This window comes from Pseudophryne corroboree, chromosome 4, assembly GCF_028390025.1.
Source record: "Pseudophryne corroboree isolate aPseCor3 chromosome 4, aPseCor3.hap2, whole genome shotgun sequence".
NCBI classification, from domain to species: domain Eukaryota; kingdom Metazoa; phylum Chordata; class Amphibia; order Anura; family Myobatrachidae; genus Pseudophryne; species Pseudophryne corroboree.
Window position 1 is genome coordinate 82,017,939 of NC_086447.1, and position 12,237 is coordinate 82,030,175.

A 12,237-nucleotide genomic window follows, 5' to 3' on the forward strand; every position below is an offset into this window, starting at 1 on the left:
CCATTCCTAATACTGACATGATGTCAATTTATCAAGTACTTACCATTCAAAGTGCCTATTCCAATATATACTAATTAAGGGCAGCTGGGAGGAGTGCTAGTTTGCCTTTTCCAAGCCCTGAATGATGGACTTGATCCGTGTTGGTAGAAATTGCAAATCAATGGTGAATATACCAGAGCTAAAGCAGTCAGCGCCACATCGCGTGTCAATGCATTACAGACATACTACATCCTGGCGCAGTGGTATTACTTGGCAATTCGGCACAGACAATTGGGTCATGGGTTTCGTATATCACTTAAATTGATGCATTTGTTCTCATTACCATGTCCCTGTAAAAGTTAAATTAGATTAAAAATTAAAAAGACGAATATGAAGGCTTTTGCTGTCATCTGTGATGTGCAAAGAAATTGCGGGGTTAATGACGGGAAAGTGCCATTAACAGGCTTGTACTTTTTCTGCAGGTGTTAATGCCACAATGTATTCATTTGTGAAAGTGCAAATGATCTTTGCACATTAAAGAAATAATTAAATTATTAACTTCCCTTCTGCAGTAAGCCACTTAGGAGTCAATTTGCTGGGCTCTGGGGGAAATTACCCGTCATTATTTATTCCCTGTGACTATTGTCTAGTACTCGAAATGGAATAGAGATTTCTTCTATAAATAACTATTAAGACGTCTTGGCTTTGGTGCTAATGGCATGCTCATCTCATAGCCGAGTATCTCATCCAGCATCAACAGAAATTCACGTGTGGTGTTCTTACCCATTCTCCCCTAGAGAGCACTTTCTTACTCCATTGCAGCAGAGATTAAAGCCTTTCTCAAACCCCCACCGCTCATTACAGTAAAATGCTTGGTCTGTAAATGTCTGGAGCTGGCTCCACGTGTTTCATATGGAGACACATTGTACATTTGCTCTAGAACGCTTAGGAATAACTTTCTTGTCCTTTCCAAACAGACACCGCGGGAGGTCGCCCAGCAGGCGGTGGATGCGGATGTTCACGGAGTTGGTGTCAGCACTCTGGCCGCTGGACACAAAACCCTGGTTCCTGAACTCCTCAAAGAGCTGAGTGCTTTAGGTCGCCCAGACATCCTTGTTGTGTGTGGGGGAGTAATCCCGCCACAGGTGAGTCCACAGACACTAATAATAGCAAGTGATGAGTTTATTCAGAATTGCGCAGCTCTCATAAATCATTTTCAATGCGGTGTTGTTTATAAGGTTGTTGCTTATTGCCACTCGCAAGGCTACTTTAGATATACAAATGTGCCCTCATACAGCTTGCTTCAATACACCACGCAGTGGGAGATGTCTGGCGTGAGTGAGCGAACAGGTCCAGTGCAACTCCTTTAGCATCAGGTGTCTCTCTCTTTTTGACGAAAATGTGTCTTATTCACATCACTATGTGACTAGGACATAAAAGCAGACTCTGGGGCATGCCTATGTTCTGTATGACCGCACCTGTATCTGCATATGAAATGCTACGTAATACTGGTTTCCAGGAAACCACTATAGCGTTGCATTTAGTATGCAGGTACAGCCACGGTCGCACACAGAATATAGGGCAGGTACAGGTGCGACCATGGCTGTATCTGCCCTATATTCTATGTGCGACCGTGGCTGTATCTGCCCTATATTCTGTGTGCGGTCGTGGCTGTATCTGCCCTATATTCTGTGTGCGACCATGGCTGTATCTGCCCTATATTCTGTGTGCGACCGTGGCTGTACCTGCATACTAAATGCAACGCTATAGTGGTTTCCTGGAAACCACTATTACGTAGCATTTCATATGCAGATACAGGTGCGGTCATACAGAATATAGCCATGCCACAGAGTCTGCTTATGTGTCCTAGTCACATAGTGATGTGAATAAGACACATTTTCGTCGAAAAAAGAGAGACATCTGATGCCCTATATTCTGTATGCGGTCGTGGCTGTATCTGCCCTATATTCTGTGTGCGACCGTGGCTGTATCTGTCCTATATTCTGTGTGCGACCGTGGCTGTATCTGCCCTATATTCTGTGTGCGACCATGGCTGTATCTGCCCTATATTCAGCCACAACCGCATACAGAATATAGGGCATCAGGTGTCTCTCTTTTTTTGACGAAAATGTGTCTTATTCACATCACTATGTGACTAGGACACATAAGCAGACTCTGTGGCATGGCTATATTCTGTATGACCGCATCTGTATCTGCATATGAAATGCTACGTAATAGTGGTTTCCAGGAAACCACTATAGCGTAGCATTTAGTATGCAGGTACAGCCACGGTCGCACACAGAATATAGGGCAGATACAGCCACGGTCGCACACAGAATATAGGGCAGATACAGCCACGGTCGCACACAGAATATAGGGCAGATACAGCCACGGTCGCACACAGAATATAGGGCAGGTACAGCCACGGTCGCACACAGAATATAGGGCAGATACAGCCGCTGTCGCACACAGAATATAGGGCAGATACAGCCACGGTCGCACACAGAATATAGGACAGATACAGCCACGGTCGCACACAGAATATAGGACAGATACAGCCACGACCGCATACAGAATATAGGACAGATACAGCCACGGTCGCACACAGAATATAGGACAGATACAGCCACGACCGCATACAGAATATAGGACAGATACAGCCACGACCGCACACAGAATATAGGACAGATACAGCCACGGTCGCACACAGAATATAGGACAGATACAGCCACGACCGCATACAGAATATAGGACAGATACAGCCACGACCGCATACAGAATATAGGACAGATACAGCCACGGTCGCACACAGAATATAGGACAGATACAGCCACGGTCGCACACAGAATATAGGGCAGATACAGCCACGACCGCACACAGAATATAGGGCAGATACAGCCACGGTCACACACAGAATATAGGACAGATACATCCACGACCGCACACAGAATATAGGGCAGATACAGCCACGACCGCACACAGAATATAGGGCAGATACAGCCACGACCGCACACAGAATATAGGGCAGATACAGCCACGGTCACACACAGAATATAGGACAGATACAGCCACGACCGCACACAGAATATAGGGCAGATACAGCCACGACCGCACACAGAATATAGGGCAGATACAGCCACGGTCACACACAGAATATAGGACAGATACAGCCACGACCGCACACAGAATATAGGGCAGATACAGCCACGACCGCACACAGAATATAGGGCAGATACAGCCACGACCGCACACAGAATATAGGGCAGATACAGCCACGACCGCACACAGAATATAGGACAGATACAGCCACGGTCGCACACAGAATATAGGACAGATACAGCCACGACCGCACACAGAATATAGGGCAGATACAGCCACGACCGCACACAGAATATAGGACAGATACAGCCATGGTCGCACGCAGAATATAGGGCAGATACAGCCACGGTCGCACACAGAATATAGGGCAGATACAGCCACGGTCACACACAGAATATAGGACAGATACAGCCACGGTCACACACAGAATATAGGACAGATACAGCCACGACCGCACACAGAATATAGGGCAGATACAGCCACGGTCGCACACAGAATATAGGGCAGATACAGCCACGGTCACACACAGAATATAGGACAGATACAGCCACGGTCGCACACAGAATATAGGGCAGATACAGCCACGGTCGCACACAGAATATAGGGCAGATACAGCCACGGTCACACACAGAATATAGGACAGATACAGCCACGGTCGCACACATAATATAGGGCAGATACAGCCACGACCGCACACAGAATATAGGGCAGATACAGCCACGGTCGCACACAGAATATAGGGCAGATACAGCCACGACCGAACACAGAATATAGGACAGATACAGCCACGACCGCACACAGAATATAGGGCAGATACAGCCACGGTCGCACACAGAATATAGGGCAGATACAGCCACGGTCACACACAGAATATAGGACAGATACAGCCATGGTCGCACACATAATATAGGGCAGATACAGCCACGACCGCACACAGAATATAGGGCAGATACAGCCACGGTCGCACACAGAATATAGGACAGATACAGCCACGGTCGCACACAGAATATAGGACAGATACAGCCACGACCGCACACAGAATATAGGGCAGATACAGCCACGGTCACACACAGAATATAGGACAGATACAGCCACGGTCGCACACAGAATATAGGGCAGATACAGCCACGGTCGCACACAGAATATAGGGCAGATACAGCCACGGTCGCACACAGAATATAGGACAGATACAGCCACGGTCACACACAGAATATAGGGCAGATACAGCCATGGTCGCACACAGAATATAGGGCAGATACAGCCATGGTCGCACACAGAATATAGGACAGATACAGCCACGGTCGCACACAGAATATAGGACAGATACAGCCACGACCGCATACAGAATATAGGACAGATACAGCCACGACCGCACACAGAATATAGGACAGATACAGCCACGGTCGCACACAGAATATAGGACAGATACAGCCACGACCGCATACAGAATATAGGACAGATACAGCCACGACCGCACACAGAATATAGGGCAGATACAGCCACGGTCACACACAGAATATAGGGCAGGTACAGCCATGGTCGCACACAGAATATAGGGCAGATACAGCCACGGTCGCACACAGAATATAGGGCAAATACAGCCACGGTCACACACAGAATATAGGGCAGATACAGCCACGGTCGCACACAGAATATAGGGCAGATACAGCCACGGTCGCACACAGAATATAGGGCAAATACAGCCACGGCCGCATACAGAATATAGGGCAGGTACAGCCATGGTCGCACACAGAATATAGGGCAGATACAGCCACGGTCGCATACAGAATATAGGGCAGGTACAGCCACGGTCGCGCACAGAATATAGGGTAGATACAGCCACGATCGCATACAGAATATAGGACAGATACAGCCACGGTCACACACAGAATATAGGGCAAATACAGCCGCGGTCGCATACAGAATATAGGGCAGGTACAGCCACGGTCGCGCACAGAATATAGGGCAGATACAGCCATGGTCGCACACATAATACAGGGCAGATACAGTCGCGGTCACACACAGAATATAGGGCAGATACAGCCACGGTCGCATACAGAATATAGGACAGATACAGCCACGGACGCACACAGATTATAGGCATACCCCGTATAATTTTAAGCCGCATAAGTTGCTTGCGCGTCCTATTCGTATCGTTTTGCGAATAAGATGCATTTTAATGGAATGTCACCCAAAGACGAGCGGTTCTGCCAAGTTATGGCGCGATATGGCGGTCTGTCAATTTGGTAATCACCACTTTTCTGTCACTCCAGACCCTATGAGTCTGGCATGCTGAAAACATGCGAATAAGATCGTACAAGTCTCTCCTGAACATGAATAGACATAATAATTTCTTTTTCATCCACTAGGGGTCACTGGAGTACTCTTGGGACATGGACGGCTTCCGTAGGAAACAGCACTGAATATTTAAATTTAGAACACTCCACCCCTCCATATCCCCGAGTACCTCAGTGTTTTTTCTGTGCTCGAAGTAGTAACAGCTCTGTGGCTGAGTCCACAATTACTTTGAATTATTATTATTATTTTTTTAAATATTTTTCTATTTTATATACATCCCTTTCCCCCTTCCAAAAGGCAGGGTCAGGGATAGTGCAAGCTGCTGAAGCAGCAGTGGCGTGTCGGTCCTCACTGAATGAGCACCCTCACAGCCACACACACAGATCTCCTTCACACAGGCTGGCCGGCGCTTGTACAGAAGCCCCGTCGGAGCCTCATCACAAGCAGGAGTGCAGGTATGTGAACGGGGCGGTCAGCTCCCGCTGCCGCCCCGAGGTGTGGGGACATTGATTAAAGGCGCTGGGATCTCTCTACTGACGGCCGCCCGCCGCCGCTGCTCCGGCCACCGCTTCTCCGAGCCCACCGCTGCTCCGGCCGCCGCTTCTCCGAGCCCCACCGCTGCTCCGGCCGCCGCTTATCCGAGCCCCACCGCTGCTCCGGCCGCCGCTTCTCCGAGCCACCGCTGCTCTGCCCGCTAATCATAGCGCTCCCCGTCCCGCTTCCAGGTTCCCGCTGGCGGCCCCACGCTACCCGCTGCCCGGCCCGCACTGCATCCGCAACGGAGCAGACGGGGGCGCGGGGGGGGGAGGTCATTACAGGAGGCTAATAACGGAATAGAAGGGAAAGCAGCAGCATCAGCAGTATGACAAGCTGTTTTATACTGGCAGGGATTTTTACACAGGCTGTTTATAATATCAGTTAAGAATAGAAACTGCACTGTGATTATAAGTTAAGCATGGCAGCCATTTTAACCATGCTTCCTGTGTCTTCCTGCTGTGATTCCAGAACGTTCCAGTACTACATCTCTACTCCACCGGAGGCGCAGGGGTGTTAGTGGGAATTTGGGATCACATTTCATAGTACTGGCCACGTGTACTGCACTTGGCCAGATATATATTGAGACACCTTACTACTATTTTACTGAGTCGTGCAAGTGTCTGTTTTTTGTGTATTGTATTGTCTGCCGCCATAATGAGTAAAGCACCAGCAAAAACTAAAAAGCATAATTGCAAAGTCTGTAGCAGTGTGTTACCGGATGGATCTACCACATGTACAGTATGTTTTGTGAATTCGGTTCAGAATACAATTTCTGCTCCAGTTTTACAGCCAATTTCCTCACCGAACCCTCCTTGGGAAATGCTAGCCAATGTACTGGCTGGGTTGCAATCAGAATTGGCCGCCGCTCGACAAGAGCGGGAAACGGCAAGATCTGAGTCTAGGGTGAGACCGCCAGAACTACCGGAGGCGTCTCAGCCTTGCGAAAGGTCCAAATCCATTTTGGGTAAACGGGATAAATTTCATATGTCTTATGATTTTCCAGTTTCTGCTATGTTGCATTCTGACGATTCCATGCCAGACCTCACGGAACAAGATGAGGGTGAGGAGGGCGAAGTGGAGTCGGAGAGTGAGGATTTTAACAGCTCCGGCATTGATAATCTCATCAGAGCGGTGCGTCAGTCTCTGAGATTTACTGAAACTGAGGAGCCTCTCACAAATGATCAGGTCGTATTTACTAAACGACAAAGAACTCCAATAAGTTTTCCTGTCTCGGAATCTCTTAATCAGATGTTGGTAGAAACACGACAGAATCCAAATAAATGGTTTTCTATACCTCGCAGATTTAAGTCTAGTTACCCGTTTCCAGACTCGGTAACATGTACATGGGAGAATCCACCAATAGTTGATTCGTCAGTGTCGAAGCTTACCAAGAAATTAACCATACCAGTGCCAGCGGCTACTACGCTTAAAGACCCTTCAGATCGCAAGATAGAAACTATGCTAAAGTCCATGTATGTAGCAGCAGGAGTGATGCTGAGACCTGGATTGGTTGGCATCTGGGTCACTAAGGCGCTCATAATATGGATTACAGAACTCAAATCTGCTTTACATGACGAAAACCTGATACTTCTTGCAAATCAAATGTGTGAGGCTGCAGAGTATCTCTGTACAGCGTCTACTGACGTCTGTCAGCTCACTTCTCGTATTTCATCGTCGCTAGTTACGGCACGACGAGCACTCTGGCTGCGTGCTTATCAAGCGGAGGCAGAGGTCAAACGAGGTATAGAGGCGTTGCCTTACGATGGCAAGAAGTTGTTTGGTCCTGAATTGGACGCATGGATTGCTGAGGCTACGGGAGGTAAATCGGTTTTCTTACCATTGCCTCCACCGGTATCAAGAAGGAGGTACGCTGGACCTTCGTTCAAATCCTTTAGACCTCAGTCCTTTCGAGGACGTGGCAGAGGAACAGCCACGCCTGCTAGACGTGGTCGTGGACGTGGTTTCCAACAAACCAACACAAGTCGCCAGGACGCTAAGGTTACCGACAAACCAGTGGCATGACGGGCTACCAGCCCATCTCGGTTCTCCGATTGTGGGAGCACGCCTTCAGACGTTCCATTTGGCGTGGTTCCACACATCCGCGGATGGGTGGATCCTCAATTTAGTGTTAAAAGGTTACAAAATAGAGTTCGACTGTCTTCCGCCTCTGCGGTTTTTCAAGACAGGATTGCCTCTGTCGGACGACAAGAGGGCGGTTCTGCAAATTGCCATTCAGTCCTTACTGGATTCAGCAGTTTTGATTCCGGTCCCTGTACATCAACAGGGTCAGGGTTATTATTCCAGTCTGTTTGTGGTACCGAAGCCGGATGGCTCAGTCAGACCAATATTGAACTTAAAGGGTCTCAATAAGTACGTAACTTACTACAGATTCAAGATGGAGTCTCTGCGTTCCGTGATTCTGGGTTTAGAGCCAAAGGAATTTATGATTGCGCTAGATCTCAAGGATGCGTACTTACACATTCCGATTTGGCAGCCTCATCAGAAATTCTTGCGGTTTGCAATACGCCAGAGCCATTACCAGTTTCAGGCTCTACCGTTTGGCCTGTCGTCAGCGCCTCGGGTATTCACCAAAGTGATGTCTGTGATGATAGCTCATCTCAGATCCCTGGGAGTGACAATAGTTCCGTATTTAGACGATCTGCTCATCAAAGCTCCGTCTCAACAGATGCTTCTCCAACATGCGCTGCTAACGTACAATGTACTGGTTCACCACGGTTGGATTGTCAACTTCAAGAAATCACATCTAATTCCGTCTCAACGCCTTCAATTCCTAGGTATGATTCTCGATACGGCCAATCAAAGAATTTACCTACCACAACAGAAAGTACAGATTCTACGCCATCTAGTACAATTAGTGCTCAAGCCACGCACAGTGTCTGTACACTTGTGCATTCGCCTCTTAGGCACAATGGTGGCAGCTTTCGAAGCGCTTCAGTTCGGAAGATTTCACTCGGGTCCATTTCAACTGAATGTGCTCGCCCAGTGGTTGGGCTCGCATCTGCAGATTCACCACAGGGTGAGGTTGTCGCCAAGGGCAAGAGTGTCTCTGCTCTGGTGGCTCAAGGAACACAATTTAACCGCAGGGAGACTGTTCGGAGGCTGGAATTGGATAATTCTAACGACCGACGCCAGTCTCAGAGGTTGGGGAGCGGTAGTTCAAAATTGTCAGCTTCAGGGTCTCTGGGCGGATCACGAAAGATTGCTGTCTATAAATGTCCTGGAACTCCGCGCAATTTACAATGCGCTACGACAAGCAGTGCACATGCTTCGCTCTCAGACTGTCCAAGTGCAGTCAGACAATGCGACGGCGGTCGCATACATCAACAAACAAGGAGGAACGAGAAGCCGCATGGCAATGCGGGAAGTAGCTCGAATCCTCAATTGGGCGGAATACCACCAGGTGATATTGTCGGCCGTGTTCATTCCGGGAGTGGACAACTGGGAAGCGGATTATCTCAGTCGTCGGGATTTTCATCCAGGAGAATGGGCATTAAATCCAGAAGTGTTTCACATGTTGGTTCAGCGATGGGGTTATCCTCAGGTGGATCTGATGGCGTCTCGACACAATCACCAAACGCTCCAGTATGTGTCCAGAACAAGAGATCCAAAGGCAGTGGCGGTGGATGCTCTCACCGTTGCGTGGCCGTACAGCCTTGTGTATCTGTTTCCACCGTTTCCATTGCTCCCTCTGGTGCTAAAACGGATCAAAAGAGTCTGTCACAGTCATACTAGTGGCGCCTCATTGGCCTCGGAGAGCTTGGTTCTCGGATCTCCGAGGACTACTCGCAGATGATCCTTGGCCGCTCCCACTACGTCCAGACCTGTTACAACAGGGTCCGTTCCTTTACCCCGATTTAGCGCGGCTGCGTTTGACGGGGTGGCTGTTGAGACCGCCCTCTTAAGAAGAGAGGGCATTCCAGAATCGGTTATACCAACCATGTTACGAGCTAGGAAGCCGGTTACGGCAGCTCATTATTACAGAATATGGCGTACCTATATAGGTTGGTGTGAAGCTCGGAAGTTTCCGACATCATCTTTCAAGTTATCCCGCCTTTTGTTATTTCTACAGACGGGTTTAGATGGAGGACTGCGTTTATCTACACTAAAGGTGCAGGTATCTGCTTTGTCAATTTACTTTCAAAGACGATTGGCTTTATTGCCGTCTATACACACTTTTTTCCAAGGTGTCCTCAGAGTTCAGCCTCCATTCATTCCACCTACAGCGCCATGGGACTTGAATCTGGTTTTAGATTTCATATTTTGAACCCTTACAGCAAGTGGATATAAAGTTTCTCACTTGGAAAACAATTTTTCTTCTAGCCTTAGCTTCGGCAAGGCGTGTTTCAGATTTGGGTGCCTTGTCATGCAAGCCACCGTATTTGGTGTTTCATGATGACAGAGCGGAACTTCGGACGAATCCCGCGTTCTTACCAAAGGTAGTGTCATCTTTTCACATCAATCAACCAATAGTAGTTCCTGTGTTGACAGCACATTCTGGAACTCTGGATGTGGTACGCGCATTACGCTTTTATGTATCCCGAACGTCTTCAGTTCGTAAGACGGATACGTTGTTTGTTCTCTATGATGCTGCCAAGATGGGTTGGCCAGCGTCTAAACAAACCTTATCCAGATGGATAAAACTGACCATACGTCAGGCTTACCTTCATGCTAGGTTACAGCCGCCTACATCAGTAACCGCTCATTCCACACGTTCTGTGGGAACTTCATGGGCAGCTGGTCGGGGAGCTTCTACGACGCAGCTTTGCCGTGCGGCTACATGGTCTTCAGTGCACACGTTTGTGCGCTTTTACAAGTTTGATACGTTTGCGGCATCAGCATCTAGCTTTGGCCGCCTAGTGTTACAGGTGCCAAACAGCTCTCCCGCCCACGGGGGAAGCTTTGGTACGTCCCAAGAGTACTCCAGTGACCCCTAGTGGATGAAAAAGAAAATAGGATTTTGGTACTTACCAGGTAAATCCTTTTCTTTGAATCCATAGGGGGCACTGGACGCCCACCCAGAGCAGTTTTACCTGGTTTGTGGTAAGTTCAGAGGATCTTATGGTAACACACTCTCACCGACTGGTTCAAATTTATCAAGTGCTGGTTATGGTGTCAACTGTTTAGTTGTCAGTAACGTTATGTGTCAAATTCGTTGTTGTCCGTTATGTTATATGTAATACTCCATTGTCAACCTCTCTATAGTTCCTGTTAGGCTCAGTAAAAAACACTGAGGTACTCGGGGATATGGAGGGGTGGAGTGTTCTAAATTTAAATATTCAGTGCTGTTTCCTACGGAAGCCGTCCATATCCCAAGAGTACTCCAGTGCCCCCTATGGATTCAAAGAAAAGGATTTACCTGGTAAGTACCAAAATCCTATTTTTACTTACATAGCGCTCTTTCGCTAGTCGGTCTTAAGGGGCTTAACAGAATGAAAGTAATCCAAATGAATGAACTTATTCGTAGTCTTGGCTGCATCATAACTTCTGGGCGTTACGTAAGATTACTCAGAATGAGCGGACTGTTATGTCTGTATACATTTGCGTACTCATGTCACAGGACAGTGTTTGTTGCAACTCTACAAGAATTGGTCAGTTTTCCTCCATACTGTGCCATTTCTCTCACATCACAATATATTTTTATGATTTTGCCATGGACCAACTGAAAAGGAAGTGCACCAGCCGTCAGTGGATAAGATCCCTGGTGTTCACTAGCCCACGAGCCACCATCTAGTGCTGAGCGCTTTCTGTAATAAACTAACAGACTGGGTGCTTGTCACAATTCAAACGCCACAGCCGTCAGTTTCCCACAGTAAGGGTCCAGCTGATGCTCTGCAGGCTATTCAGTTATACATGAGCCTAAGAATCCTCAGTGTCGCCGGCCAACTTATTTTCCTCTCCGCCAGCTGCTACAGTGACTGCCTCATACAGAATCCAGTTGAATCTTTTCATCTCAGCTACAAAGCCCTCAGCCCCCCATCATCTCCAACCTCATTTATACTCATCAATCTACCAGCCCTCCTCTTAATTCTTCCTCCTTGATAACCCATCTACTCCCCGTCTTAGTTAAGCCCCCTTTGTGTCTGCCGTGTCCCCTTTAGAGTGTTACCTGTCACAAGCAAGGTCCTCTTTTCCAGTGTATTCCTGCCTACGCTGTCCTATTTACCTTCTTACCCTCTGACGTGCCTTCTGCCCCATTTTTAATCCTCGGTGTCTGTAGCCCCATTTCTTGCACCCACGTTCCTGAACACAGGCTTGATTCACAATGGTGCCCTGCCGGTTTTATTCCCATTTCTCCTCTATTCT

At 48.0% G+C, this 12,237-nt stretch overlaps 1 protein-coding gene across 3 annotated transcripts in view; it reads left to right on the forward strand.

Annotated features, from left to right (window-relative positions):
• The window catches only part of MMUT (methylmalonyl-CoA mutase), a 136,268-nt gene that overhangs the window by 123,057 nt on the left and 974 nt on the right, over window positions 1-12,237 (forward strand). For all 3 annotated transcript variants that reach the window (XM_063915205.1, XM_063915204.1, XM_063915203.1), the window contains exon 12: window positions 957-1,124. In XM_063915205.1, the coding sequence (XP_063771275.1) occupies window positions 957-1,124 (168 nt within the window). The remainder of the gene's footprint in view (window positions 1-956; window positions 1,125-12,237) is intronic.